Source organism: Cnephaeus nilssonii (genome assembly GCF_951640355.1).
Source record: "Cnephaeus nilssonii genome assembly, chromosome: 10".
In the NCBI taxonomy this organism is placed as follows: Eukaryota; Metazoa; Chordata; class Mammalia; order Chiroptera; family Vespertilionidae; genus Cnephaeus; species Cnephaeus nilssonii.
In genome coordinates, this window is record NC_137081.1 from 13,032,780 (window position 1) to 13,046,697 (window position 13,918).

Consider the following 13,918-nt stretch of genomic DNA (forward strand, 5'->3'; position numbering starts at 1 on the left):
CAAATGCAACTTCTGGTTGGATTTCAAGGTTGGATACATAGCAAAGTCACCTTGGATAGCGTTTAATTGATCCACAGCTGTTACACATATTAATCATTGTCAGTCTAACCATAGAGAACCATAAGTATATTTCCCTAGAGTTCTTGATAAAATATAAGATATAAAGAAAAATTTACCCTATTTAAATAACAAAGTGGGGGGAAATACCGACCCTGGATTAGAACCTTCCATCAATATTCAGGCAAAGGAAATTATACCAAATACAAGGATACTTCACAGCAAGATTTATTAATACATCCAAAAGAAAGAAAGAAAAATCATTTTGTCACACTATATACAGATAATACATACAATGTTTTATACACATATTACATCAGTTTTTACACAAGAAAAATATACATAAAAATGTAAACTTTTGTATACAAAAACCCTTAAACAAATTAAACAAGGACCAGATAACAAAAGGAGACCAATCCATTATTATTTCATCAAATTTTTAAAACAGTAATACAGTACATTCATTGAGAGATATATGGAAAATGTGAGCCGTCTCTTCTTGTTTAAAGGGAAATTACAAACCAAAAGCCCATCCCCTCCCCGAGTGTGGTCTCCCCCAGTAACACCACACCCGATGCTTTTCCTTCAGAATCGGGGGGCTCGCACCAAACCTGCCAATCTCCTCATCTCCCTCTACAGTCTGTGCAGAACCCCGTGGCTCCTAGCTTTTGTGCATATAACTAAGCTTCCAGCCACTGTTATCACAAATGCAGAGAAGATTCTTCATTTGTAAGTTCCCTTTAAGCAACTTTCCTTTTTGTAAATATTTTTAATGTATGGACTATTAAACATACTTGTGTGCCAAGGTGAATGAGAACACTGAAAAAGATGGGCTTCGAGGATCGCTAGTCCTTGCTACCGTGCAGTTACTTTAAGAGATTTTAAAACTGTGCAACCTGCCTGTCATTTAGCGGTTTCAAACAAGTCACCTCACCTTTGATTTCCCACTGCAACTTGGTTTCAACTTACACTTCAGTACTCTAGTTAGTACCATGCAAGGGCTAAGCGGCTTTTTGTTAAAGGCTGCTTCTGATATCAAGTTCCACTAAGCTGCTCTGAAGTCACTCGCCCCCAACCTCTCTATTTTAGTTCTCAGGGGTACTCTTACTCCACTGTTTTTCGTAACATCTTACATTTAGATTGTCCACCTACATTCCTCTGTAACACCTTCAAACCTAATCAGCTGCCAACTCATCACAAAATAAAATATTTAAGTTCTTTCTTAATATCATTTCATTAGGTGTGTCAAATTGATATGCTAATGAAAAACACTTGAAGCTGTGGGGAATAAGAATTAAATCTATGTGTCAAGTGCATGCAGACTTGGAGTTCTATTTTTTTTTTTTTTAAAAAAAGGGAAGACCTTTAACTAAATAAATGCAAAACATGCTCAGACAGCTTCATGAGAGTGCTGCCTCCCTCAGAACTGACTTCTGAACAAGGCAGAATCATAATCAGGTGGCAGAGTTCCCTGCAGCAAGAGTAGTTAACTGCCCCCAGGCAGAATGATCTGGACGACCATTATTTATTAATGAAAGGAAGAGGCAAATTGGTGAGTTAAGTTGGTCTAGGAGATGGTGGATGACATGCACTAATGGAAATATTAGGACTGCTTTATAACTGAAATAAATTGGCTGGTTTGTGGTACATCAGAGAGAGGAAAAACACACACGGTCCCTCGGTGAATTTCCAGCTCTCCTTCTCCCATGAGACAGATGGCATTTAAAAAATGACAGCCTCCCTTTCAATTAAAAAAAAAAAAAAAAGGAAAAGGAAGATAAATAAATAATGTGTGGATACCTTTAGATGAGAATTTTAAATGTTCTTTAAATAATTTTTGATAATGTATTTTAAATCATTACATACAACTGCCATTGCAGTGACAATATTCCAGTAGGGGCAGCATTTTGCTAAATGTAAAAGATTGCCATTTAAAACTCATACATATACATGTGTATATACAGTATATCAACACTATTTATATACATATATATCTAGAGAGCAACATTTCATTGCCTTGGAATATTTATATATCTACTCCCACAATATACACTAAAGACATACTGTGTGAGTATATAGGAAAGTATATGTACACATGCTCCAACATGTATAAATATACTTTTGTCTGTGTGTGCATAAGAGCTTGAAAGGCACAATATATAGGGATGCAAGTTTTCTAGAGAGCTGCAGCAAAGTCAAAACAATGCCACCGATGTGAGAAAGTCAAAAGGAAATAGAGCAGAATGCACTCCACAAGAATTCATCAAAGCAGTTTCATCATGAGTAAAATGAGTTGGTTATAGAATTCAAGAGGCTAACATGTGAGTCTGTGCTCTTTCCATTAAAATGAAAATGGTAAATTTTTTTTTTACCAAAGTCAAATTAAATTTAAAATGATAATAAAGGAGGAAATGAACCTAGCACTAATATCAATCATAAAATCAAATTCTTTTTCAATTTAAATAAAATGTTCCAAATTATCTAGGTAAAATTTTTCAGATCAGTTTTGTTTGAATGCTGTTTTTTGTCTGTGTGTTTCAGAAACAAAGATGAACACCTGATTCTAAAAATTACTATAGAAAATATTACCAAAACTTGTACCTTCTGGGAAATTTCAGAGATAAAAATCTTTAAAAGAAACAAGCGAGAAGTTAATGAAATACACTGAAGACAATGCTTCTGAAAGGACACAATACAAGAGGAAAAACAAAATGAGGTGTGTAAATGTTGAAATATGGACTCAGAAGGTAGAGAAGATGAAGAACAGTGGAACTTGTAAGAATGTTTCTAACAGAAGTTCAGTTATAATCACCATACACAAGACTATAATCCAAAGGACTTCTTCCGTCTCAGTCTGCTCTGATGATGGACTCAACTGTCACCTCCTCCTGCTTACAGTAGAATCCAGAATTTTCCATAGATGTATAATCTTGCTTAACAAAGGCTGTTTCTCTATTATACACACACATTTTTAGGGAAACATGTATATAGCTTTATCTATACACACACATATACATACGTGTATATATAGATTTATACAAATGTATAAATAAACATAATACTTCTCAATCTTTCCATTGACAAGGCAAGTTCACATTCAGCAAAGTGCCGCCACATTCCATATACACATCTCTATACAGATATACACAAAGGGTCGATTTTCACCCTTCAATTAGGGGGGCTTTAGCGAATCCATTAATCAGTAACTGAAGGGAGGAATGGCACCAATACATACTCCCTTCTTTCGTTTGCATGCATATGTACAAGAAATATGCAGGTTTCTTTAACTCCATAAAGCAAGAGTGAATGGAACTGGGAGATGCTGCAAAAATACCACTGTAAAAAGAACATATAAAGCTTTCGGTCTTGACTATACATAAGATGAATGAGGCTTCAAAGAGAACTACAAATTCAGGGTGTACTATCAGAAGCTGTTCTGACTTATGTCAAAGGACATGATTTTTAAATAATAAAAATAAATGTGACTGGAGCATTTAATAACAACTCTAGTTTTGACTACTTTAGACCACCAGATAATCCAGTAATGAATGTAAAACAGCAAAATGGCAAACCTCAAAATATAGGAATGTTTAATTCCATATGAATCAAGTCAAGGGTAGTATATTTTTCCTATAGCCAAAATATAGGGGGAGGAGGGCAGGCTAACTTCATAAATAATAGCACAAGTAAGTAATTTTTTTCTTCATTTTTGAAAATAACTGAAATCATCTGTTTTGGATTATGCACAGTGAAATGATCCCACCAATTCATTAAACAAAGCAGCCCCTTCAAAAATTGGCATTTTTTATCAAAGGCCTATAATTTTCTTAACTTCACCAAGAAAAGATGATCAACAATATTTTCTAACTCAGAATATGAAGATACCGTAAAAAAAAAAAAAAGGCTCAACTGATCTCTGGTCCCAGCACCCCAACAGATAAACACAGCCCTGTCTCTCTCTTATCTTTATGCTCAAAAGCCAGAGGCTGGTCTTAGAACCTGCTGTTTCTCATGTCACTTTAAAAACAGCATAATATAAGTTAAAACATTAGAATAAAATGCACATGATATCAGAGTTAGCCTTTTAACATAAGACAATATGATGAACAATTTGGTGTATTTATACAACAGAGACACTGAGGAAGTAATTCCAAAACCCTCAACTAAGTGAATCATATTTCTATAATACATTATTACCTTTCTCTATTTTTACTGAAGCTCACACTCATCTCTCTCACACGTGCCCCCAATGGATATTCTTGCATGTGTGTAAAAACAGACATATACATGCACACAAGGAATTTAATTCTATTTTTAAGTCACAGTGGGAATTCCTTAGTGAGGAGGGATAAAAAGGTTCCTGAATAAGACACTGAGAACATCTAAATTTATTTTCTCTATTTTACTTCCCAACTTACAAAACCAACTGTAAATTAAAGAATAAATCCATAGGAAATAAAGGAGGTCTTAAAAACTTAGTTTACAAATTCCAGCTACAGTAGTTGGGAATTTTATTTGATCTATGTATTTCTATTTACCCTGTAACGAAGCTTCTAGCCATCTTAAGTGTAAACCGCAGATGACTGGCTGAAGAAACGTGATTCTCCACAGCTCTATGAGCGTAGTTAATGGTCTAAAGGTGTTCTACATTTTGAGGCCCCAGGGTATCCTTTTATTTTATATATCTGCAAGGTAGCAAAGGACAGCTATACACCTTGACACAACAGAGATCCAGTGTAAAAAGGTGCTTCACTAGTTTGTTTTGTAAAAAAAAAAAAAAAAAAAAAAAAAAAGCTCTTATATAATTTTTAGCTATTAAACACATAGGCAACATAACTCATTACACTCAATACAGCTTTAGTATAAAACTTATAATTTATGAGGTGATGTTAATAGCATAAATTAATATACCTTTTCTCTTAAAATCTACAAATAAGTATTCTGAAAGCTCATCGGGGAAGGAGATTTTTAAATAAAAGTTTTAAAGCTGTGCATGATGGGAAAGGATTCTGTATGCTGAAGCTGAGATGAGAGGCTGAAGGAGAAAGGAAAAGTCCTATGCAAGACACTGTGGGCTATGAAACCAAATGTTTTCTCTTTCTTGCACTCTCTTCAATGATGAGTCACCTTTAGTTTTTTTGAAAACTATTTTCGTATTTTAAAATCTGCCCTAATTTCCACAAGGAATCCCTGAGACATACTCAACACTATACAGTGAAAAAGAACTATCACTGTTGAGAGGAACTGATTCAACCCTTGCAAGCAGATGAAGACAACGCCTATCATTTCCACACTCATCTGCTGGAGCCCGGGGGACCTTAACGAGGTGAAGTCATTTCAGGGGCAATCAGTCTATCCCCAACTAAAAGCAATGGTGTGGCATTTCGCTGCACTGGAGCCTTCCGCACTGCATGTTGAAAAATTTTCCAAGGGGAACTTTGGGTGCATATAGAGCTTACGTCAGTGGTCCCCAGCTTAAAAAAACAAACAAACAGAAACAAAACAAGTGAAAGAAGAGGGTCCCGTTACCCTTAGGCCAGGATCAGGATCAGTACAGACTGTGTGTGTGTGTGTACACACTTCAGGACCGGGGTGGGCTGAGCAAGCAGGCAGAAGGGGAAAGGAAGGCAGGCTGTGCTGTGCTGCCCTACAGAGCTTACTAAAGGTTAGACAGGTTTTCTTTTACAAGACTGTTTAGCAAACTAAACTTCAGATCACCAAAAATTCTGCCATTGAAAGGAACCAAACATTCCCAAGATCCAGGGATGGAGGTAAAGAAAGTCATACCAAAGTGGCTCTCCCGCTCTGATGCCACATTTCCTTTGATGAGCTCTGTGCCCCAGTGCAGAGAGGAAAGCTAACAAACAGTAAGAGCTGGAGTGAAGAGAGAACTTTTGCTATTTGGAAATAAGGCTCTCTAAATCTGACCCACAATCTTCGCTTTAATGATACTGGTTATTAGGAGAGATGTAGTCATTCTTTTATATTTTATGTTTTCTTTCCCAACTCGCTGGTCAGGGGAAAATGAGTATGTTCTTCACCGGTACTTTATTTTGAATGATAGTGTTTAAAATGTCAATCTACTAAACGTGGATTCAGGATCCCTCCAGAATATATGGGAAAGCTTATAAAGTTCAAGATATTTGGAAGTCATTAAATTGTTTTACCTTTCTGTAGAGTGCCAGTGAAGATTCAATTATTTTCAATGTATTGAGAGTGGAAACAAAAAATCTATGTTCTATCATATATATGTTCCCATCCCTCACCCCCAAGAAATACATTTTTTTGTCAGGAAAAAATCCTTGGCACGATGTAGGCGTTAGTGATGAAAAAGATACAAATGAAGACTGTTTTGGAGGACTTACATTTTCTTTCTGAAATCCTCAATAAACTAGAGAGTTCTGTTGACCATTTAGAAGACCACTAAACATTAAATTACTCTATATATACCAGGCTAAAAATAGAATTTAATTGAATGTTAAAGAAGTTTAAAAAGAAAGAGGATGAAGAAAATGCAAACTAGACACCTAAAAATTTTTGAATGAATTTCAAACCTATTAAATAGTGTAGTGTTATTAATAGCATCATCTTTTTACAATACTAATCCACAACCTTTTGAACTAGCCTGGAGTAAGGGTGACGCCTCACACAGACATTGCTGATGAAACTACCAACCATCACCACCCACGATGCACCGCACAGGAGGGACTGCAGGCAAGTGGGCGAACTGACAGCCTGGGACCCCCTGCACCTGTGCAAGCTATAGTGCCAATTGGTGAAAACTGGAAGGAACGGGTCAACAGAAGCATAAATTCTTTCACAGAAGAAGAGAATCACACCAACAGGGTATCTGTGTGTATCACAGATGACCTTGCTTTCCAAATCAAAGGACTATCTTTGCTTCTCTGGGTTGTGATCACGGAATGAGAACGCTAAGAAAATACTTTAGTGTTAGTCACAGAAAAATAGGATTTCTAACTTGCAGTTGAGAGACTGGGCTTATTTAAGAAATGATTCTTAGAAGAAATAATTATGTGGCAAAGATAAAGTATTAGCTTTCTTTAGCCTGAAGCCACTCAAGATGGAACTACAATTTGAAGGGGGGAATTCCAACTTTACTTCCATACTTCCTATTTGCTTCTCATTAAATTATAGTCTTTTCGTGGAGGGACACTGGACTCACCACACTGCCCACCAGCACGACATTGCTCAGGAAGTCATTTGCACAGAGTCATCGCTCACATGGCAGGTTACCAGAGAACATAATCCTCCACAGTATAAGCTATGTGACGAGAATTAGAAAACTTTTTCATTGCATAGTCCGTCACTTGGTGAGTCAAGTGTAATTGCTATTAACTATTATGAGTTGTTTACTAGCTATATAACCTACCCAGCTGTGCAAATTGCTAAGTATTTTTAATAGAGAAAAAAGCAATGTCTTAAGCACTTTAATTAAAATAATATTAACAATTATGTAGAAAGAGTAAAGGAGAGAAAACACATCTTTTCTTCGGACACTAGATCACAGCCAATGAGTATCATACATTAGAATGGAATCCTGGTTTTCAGAACACAGAATGTATCCATTAACTGCAGCAACTTTGTAAATAAAATCACATTAACACAATCTAACTGGCCTTTATAAATGGTCCCAAAGAACTGCAGAAGCAGAGTGAACTGAACCTTCTTTGCCACTACTTCTCGAGTTTAACACCAGAATAAAAGCTAGCTTCCACCTAATAAGGACCTTATATAAAATTTGTTTTTGATTCCAGTATTGCCTTATTATTATAGCATAAGTGCTATTTTAAAAGACACTAATTTTCATATTTCTGAAGTAAAAGACACTTCATTCCTTTCTTTACATATTAATAGCAAGCCTACCACTAATAGACTAGAATTGCTCCATTAGCTACAAGGAAAACATAACGGATATCTCTGGGTTCACAGATGTTCTTCTCTCTTCCAAAAAGGGACTCAAGAAACAGCAAGAGCAAAGCAAACCACAAGCTCGGGTATTTGTTTTGAAGTAGATGAAATGAGAGGAAAAATTTTGTTTTGTTTTGCATTTTTACTAATTCCTCATGCCTACACTGGGTACTTTCTACGTGCCCTTTCTTCAGCTATCACCGTGGGCATCTACACAAAAATGAATTTTCTCCAAGTTTTTGGTGTGAAGCTGTAACTGGCAACATTCCTGATCATTTCCTGCCTCCTTACTAGGAAGCAGAAAAGGGCTTTTAAATGCACATAAAACAGAAAATTGCAAACAATAAAATGTGCAACTTACTGCAAACTCAGTTTGGATAACTGAAGAATTTTAAGCAGCTACCACGAGGGACAAACAGCCAGAAAAGTTCCCATCGACTCCCCGTGCCTTTCCCTTTGCTGTCAGAGAAGGGCTGATAAGAAGCTAAGCTGCTCCCGCAACCTTTCATTAGCACACAATGCAGACTAAGCCCAATCGCTGGGAAGTTATTGTAATGGGGTGTGAAAAAAGTTCAGCAAACTAAATGACACTTTTGAGCAGAGGTAACTACTCATAATCATTTCATTACAGTACATTAAAATAAAAAAGCTTACTCACATAGGTCCACAGGTGAGACATAGTCAAATGATCTGTTCTCACCATTCAGAATAGAAATTTATGGTGATACCGAATATAATTTTGCTTTGTGACATAATTTATAATTTAGAAATTTCTCAACCTGCAAAAAAGGCAAAGCTATTAAAAATAAATCTTCCAATCAATTATCATGATTTTAAAAAGAAACTAAATATATTACAAATGTATTTTTGGCCCATAAAAAGGAACTTCAATAAATACAAAATAGGGCATATAATGATTTCTTACAGTCATGTGACTTCCCCTCCGTAATCTCAGTCACATGGCACCTGCATAATGCCTGCTGATCACCATCATTCCTTTAAAAGGCAGAGAAAGAAAAGCTTTCAAAAGAAGGGACTGGTTACAAGTAGCATGGCATAAAGAGAATACATATTGGAAGTAGGAAAATACATCCCAATCTTTACCTATTGAAAAGAAATTAAGATCAAATATTCCCTGACAAACGAAGCATTATATCACATCATTAATAGATATGCTCTCTCTACTCATCTTTTAAAATATATATATGTTAAATTAGACTAGACTCAGGTATAAATAGCCAATGGTACCTCAGGGGACAGTAAAATGTCTCAGCAAAAGCAGAGGACAGATGCCTTTAAAACCTATTTCCACCCTTCTGGGGGAGGGGCGAGGGCAGGGGAGAAGGCAGGTAAAAAGAAAACTCACATATTCGTTTCATAGTCACCAATTTACTAACCTACCCAATAGGATTTTTAAGTCTAAAATCCTGGTACTTCCAGACAATTTCCCAAAACTTCAACCTAAGCACTTAAATCATTTTAAAAGTACCAAAGAGTGGGTAAAATTTATGTCTCATTTCCATAATCTGCTTTGAAAGAAACTTTAAAATGTGTATCCTTCAGATATTACATATCACTTCACAACTGGCACACTGATTCTACAAGTGTCTTCAACATTTTACAAACCTTACCAAAGAATCACTACTGTAAACATGAAAAATTCAAAAGCAAAAGACGGACCAAGAAGTTCACAGATGCCATCTTCCCAAATCTACCTGACCTACCCCGCTTTCCACATCGAAATATTTCCTTTAATTACATCTTGCGAATGCGTCGGGACAGAGGGACCTAGGAACAAATGCATGTCTCAAACGGCGCCATGACCGGCAGACAGTCTCTCAGCAACCCTGCAGCAGCGGGCGAGCTTCTCACGACTTCCCACAGCACTGCCGGGAATTCAGCTTTGGGTTTCGGGCTAACTTGGCAGAAAAGGGTTGTGCCATTCACGTGACCAGACCACCACCCTCTCTATTCAGGAAACTTCGTTAACTCAGTGGGAGAGAATGACCAACATGATTAGGGGTGTGAGGAGTGGGAAAGAAGTAAGAGTCTTATATGCTCATTAGGAAAAAAAGAGAATAACAACAGGACAGCTGCTTCCGGCCCTGCACAAAAACACACGTGTGGGCGCACACATACACACAGGCAGTCCAAAGACTACTCTTTTTCTTTTTAATTAAACATGATCACGATTAGGAATGGAATCCTGGCCTCACTGGTTTTTAGCAGTTGCTGCCAAGTCAGAGCCTTGATCGGCCTCCACACACCATTTGCTATGTCTTACACACGGGGACTCGATGAATGGGACCATTCTATCTAGAACCACCTATGTAAAGACCCGGTAATAAAATGGAAAGCATTGATCTGAATACTAGGAAATAGTAAAGGGCACTGGTAATCTGAGGTATCTTCCACTTCTAGGACTTGCTGCTGAGTCAGTTCTATCCAGTCACTGTGCTGAGCCACTAAGGGAACCACGGGGGGAGTGAACCTGCCAGGAGGGAATGAGCACCAGTGCGAAGGAGCACGCGTGAACACTGCAGCACGGTCCACCGCAGGGGAACTTGTCTAACCGGAAAAGGGAGTTCCCCCAGCCCCCATCTGTTGTTTTTAAAATCTTCTTTAGGAAAAGGGGAAGGGGTGATCAAAGAGGAAACAAAGATAGAAAACACCAGGCTCCCCACCTGCCTGCAGACACACAGACACGCTCAGTTAGGGGAGGTAAAAGGAGAAGATGCATTATTGGTACTTGTAGCTGTGGCACCTGTTACTGTGAAGCCTGTAGGAGGCGCTATAGAGCTGTGGCTGGGCTGCAGGTCCTTAGGAATGCCACTGTGAGAACTCAGCTGGTGGCCGAAGGCTGCGCTGAACTGAGGGAGCTGCTGCTTGGGAGAGGTGGAGGCCATTAGCTCAGCGGAGGGCCCCATGCCACTGAAGCTGGTCTGCGGCAACCCCGGAAGCACGCTGGAGCTGCTGGGGGTCGCGGTGGCGAAGGCAGGCTGTGTGGTCTCTGAGTTCGAAGTGGTGGGTGGCGTGGACAGGGAAGTGGAAAGAAGATGTCCATCCGCGTCGAGAAGGTTGCTAAATGGAGAGTGATCCCCAAGGTTGACGGGGAGATTGCCCCAGTGAGTTCTGGGGTTCACGACTCCTCCAAGTGGCACCTCAAGTTGGGTTGGGAGCAAGTGCTGTGCCATGATGGGCATCTCTGCTGAAAAGGTAGCTGCCATATTATCACCAGAGAAAGATGCTGCGTGGGGAGAGGTGATATGGTCACTGTAGGGAGACGGCACGTGCTCACTGTCGTAATGGCTTCCGTGGGGCGAGGAGTGCGAATGGTCACTGCTGTATTGCTGTCGTGAGGTGATTAGGTCGTCTGCCTTGCTCAGCAGCTGGGCAGGGTGTGGCCTCTGGGAGGCATGGCTGCCGTCGTGAAGTCCATGGAACTGTCCTGGGAAGGCTCTCTCCCCAAGTGCACTCTGGCTGATCAGAGTGGCAGAAGTAAGGCCAACGCTGGCTGGGGCAGAGAACTGCCCCTGGATCTGCCCTGCCAGGGGTGTGGGTGGGTTAGACAAGGTAGCAGAGCGGAGCAGGTTCTCATCCAGCTCTAGACTAGAAAAATTATCATGGACTATGCGCCCATTCAACAGCTCCCCCAGGTCCGTGTTCACTTCTCGGCTCAAGGACTGAATTTCTGGCGCTCCAGTACCTGCAGCGAACACTCCTATTCCTCTCTCCGACAACTCCTGGCCTGGCACGCCGTCTGACTGGGTGAGCACCCCAATGGTACTCAGGCACTCGAGAGAAGTTACAGCCTGCAAGGCCCGTTCAAGCTCCTCGGCCTCTTCGGTCGTTGGGAGGAGGTCTCCATTCTTTCCTAAGTAAACAAAAGTCATGGCGCATCAGCAGAGCTTTCACAGGTCCCACACCACCAACACCGTCCACCTGAATGATCCCCGACAGTGGCGACCCAAGAGAGGCCCTGCCGAGAAGAGAGGTTTGCAAGGACTGGACTAGAAGGAAAATGAAACATTAACCCGCAGACAGGTCTGCAATGCCAAGCTGTCCTGGGGCTGGGAGCACACCTTCAGTTTCTTTATAAATAAGCCCTCTTATCTAAGTGTTAGGAAGGAGCTCTACTGTAGACTTCCTGCTGGAGGGGCAGCCGTGGAAGACCAGGACATAGAAGTCCCTGCGTGGTTAGCACAGCACCGGGCACTCGGCGCATCTCACAAGCTAACCTTTAGAAGGCTTCCGCACTGCTTTCTAATACTTCCCTCTCAGTCTTCCTTCTTTTTCCATTTCTAACTAACGTTTGCAATATGGAAGCTGACGGGCCTACCCCGATTTTATTATCAATATTTAAAAAAAATCTATGGTTGGAAGCTTGATTAATTCACTACAAAAACATCCAGCTTTTAACAGTTAAAGAAACAGTCTAAGAGTGTAAAAGATTTCCCATGAAAGCACCAGATAATTGGTGGGATTAAGCAAACTGCTTTGGAAAAGTGCATTTCAACGAAAGTACAGGGTAGAGTATTAATATCAGCACAAGTTCTAAATGCCTTCAATAAACTCAAGTTTGAAACGTCTTTGCTCAAAAATAAACTCAAGCCTGGCCAGTATGGCTCAGTGGTTGAGTGTCGACCTATGAACCAGATCACAGTTCGATTCCCGGTCAGGGCACATGCCTGGGGGGCAGGGGGGGGGGCAAGTGGCATCCGATCGATGATTCTCTTTCATCATTGATGTTTCTAGCTCTCTCTCCTTCTCCCTTCCACTCTCTGAAGTCAATAAAAACATATTTAAAATAAATAAATGCAAGTAAAATTATTCATTTTAAAGGAGTGAAGTTTTAACATGGCTATTGAACTATCCACCTACTAAGTCTATATGGGGTTGAACAAATTACACAATCCTTACTTTCTGAAAAGGGGAAACTAGCTTATGCAGCTTCGTATTTTCTATCTACAGTGGAAGACATTCTATGTGAGAAGGAATATTTCAAACACATCTCAAAAAAACTATTTCCCTTTTTAAGAACTCATTTTAAAACTCACTTTTCTTTTTCTGAATATATTTTTATTGATTTTAGAGAAGAAGGGAGAGGGGGAGAGAGATAGAAACATCAATGATGAGAGAGAATCATTGATTGGCTGCCTCCTACACATCCCTTACTGGGGATCGAGCCTGCAACCCAGGCATGTGTCCTTGACTAGAATCAAACCTGGGACCCTTCAGTCTGCAGGCTGACACTCTATCCACTGAGCCAAACCAGCGAGGGCTAAAACTCACTTTTCTTGACTAACAATATTGACCATACCTTCAAAAAAATCAAAATCCTGTAAGTCATCAGGCAGCCGTGGCAGGACGTCTGAGAAGTCCTCCTGGTTCAATTCCAAGTCGTGTGGAATGTCAGTGATCTCATTGGCAATGTCGTCCGGCAACTCATCAGCACTCAGCTCTGGCGTGGACGGGCTCCTGGAGAAGAGGACACGGTTGCCCCACCACTCCCCTTTACCTTCACACCAGGCCCCCAAGACAGGGTCCTCAAACAAGAAATCGGGAAATCCTAGCTCAAAATGTCTCCTTCCTACTTTAAGAGAGGGAAATTGGAAAGCAAACAGACCTAACCATATATACTAGTCGTCACATATTTCTACAACCTTTACTCATGTATTGAGATAACCATTTCAAAATAATATTTTTTACTTCAAATTAGTAGAATGAATTACAGTTTGGTATATCAAGTGTGTCAATAATTTTTTATAGGATTTCAAATCTGGTCAACATAATATTTAAAAATGAAATAAACAGATAAAACTCAAATGCTTGGTTGAAATAAAAGCCTCATTCATCTGGTCAAATGCGTACCCCTGCCAAAACTAATAATGCATCAAATTTTTGATGGTATACTTCTGCTGGGACATATATG

The 13,918-nt window shown here is 39.6% G+C and overlaps 1 protein-coding gene across 4 annotated transcripts in view; it reads right to left on the reverse strand.

Annotated features, from left to right (window-relative positions):
- Positions 1-284: 284 nt before the first annotated feature.
- INO80D (INO80 complex subunit D) overlaps positions 285-13,918 on the reverse strand; it is a 56,238-nt gene continuing 42,604 nt past the window's right edge. For 3 of the 4 annotated variants that reach the window (XM_079781995.1, XM_079781994.1, XM_079781993.1), the window contains 2 exons: positions 13,307-13,464; positions 285-11,860 (listed from right to left, as the gene is read on the reverse strand). In XM_079781995.1, coding sequence (XP_079638121.1) covers positions 10,695-11,860; positions 13,307-13,464 — 1,324 coding nt within the window. In that variant the 3' untranslated portion in view covers positions 285-10,694. The remainder of the gene's footprint in view (positions 11,861-13,306; positions 13,465-13,918) is intronic. The other variant, XM_079781992.1, reaches the window with a different exon arrangement.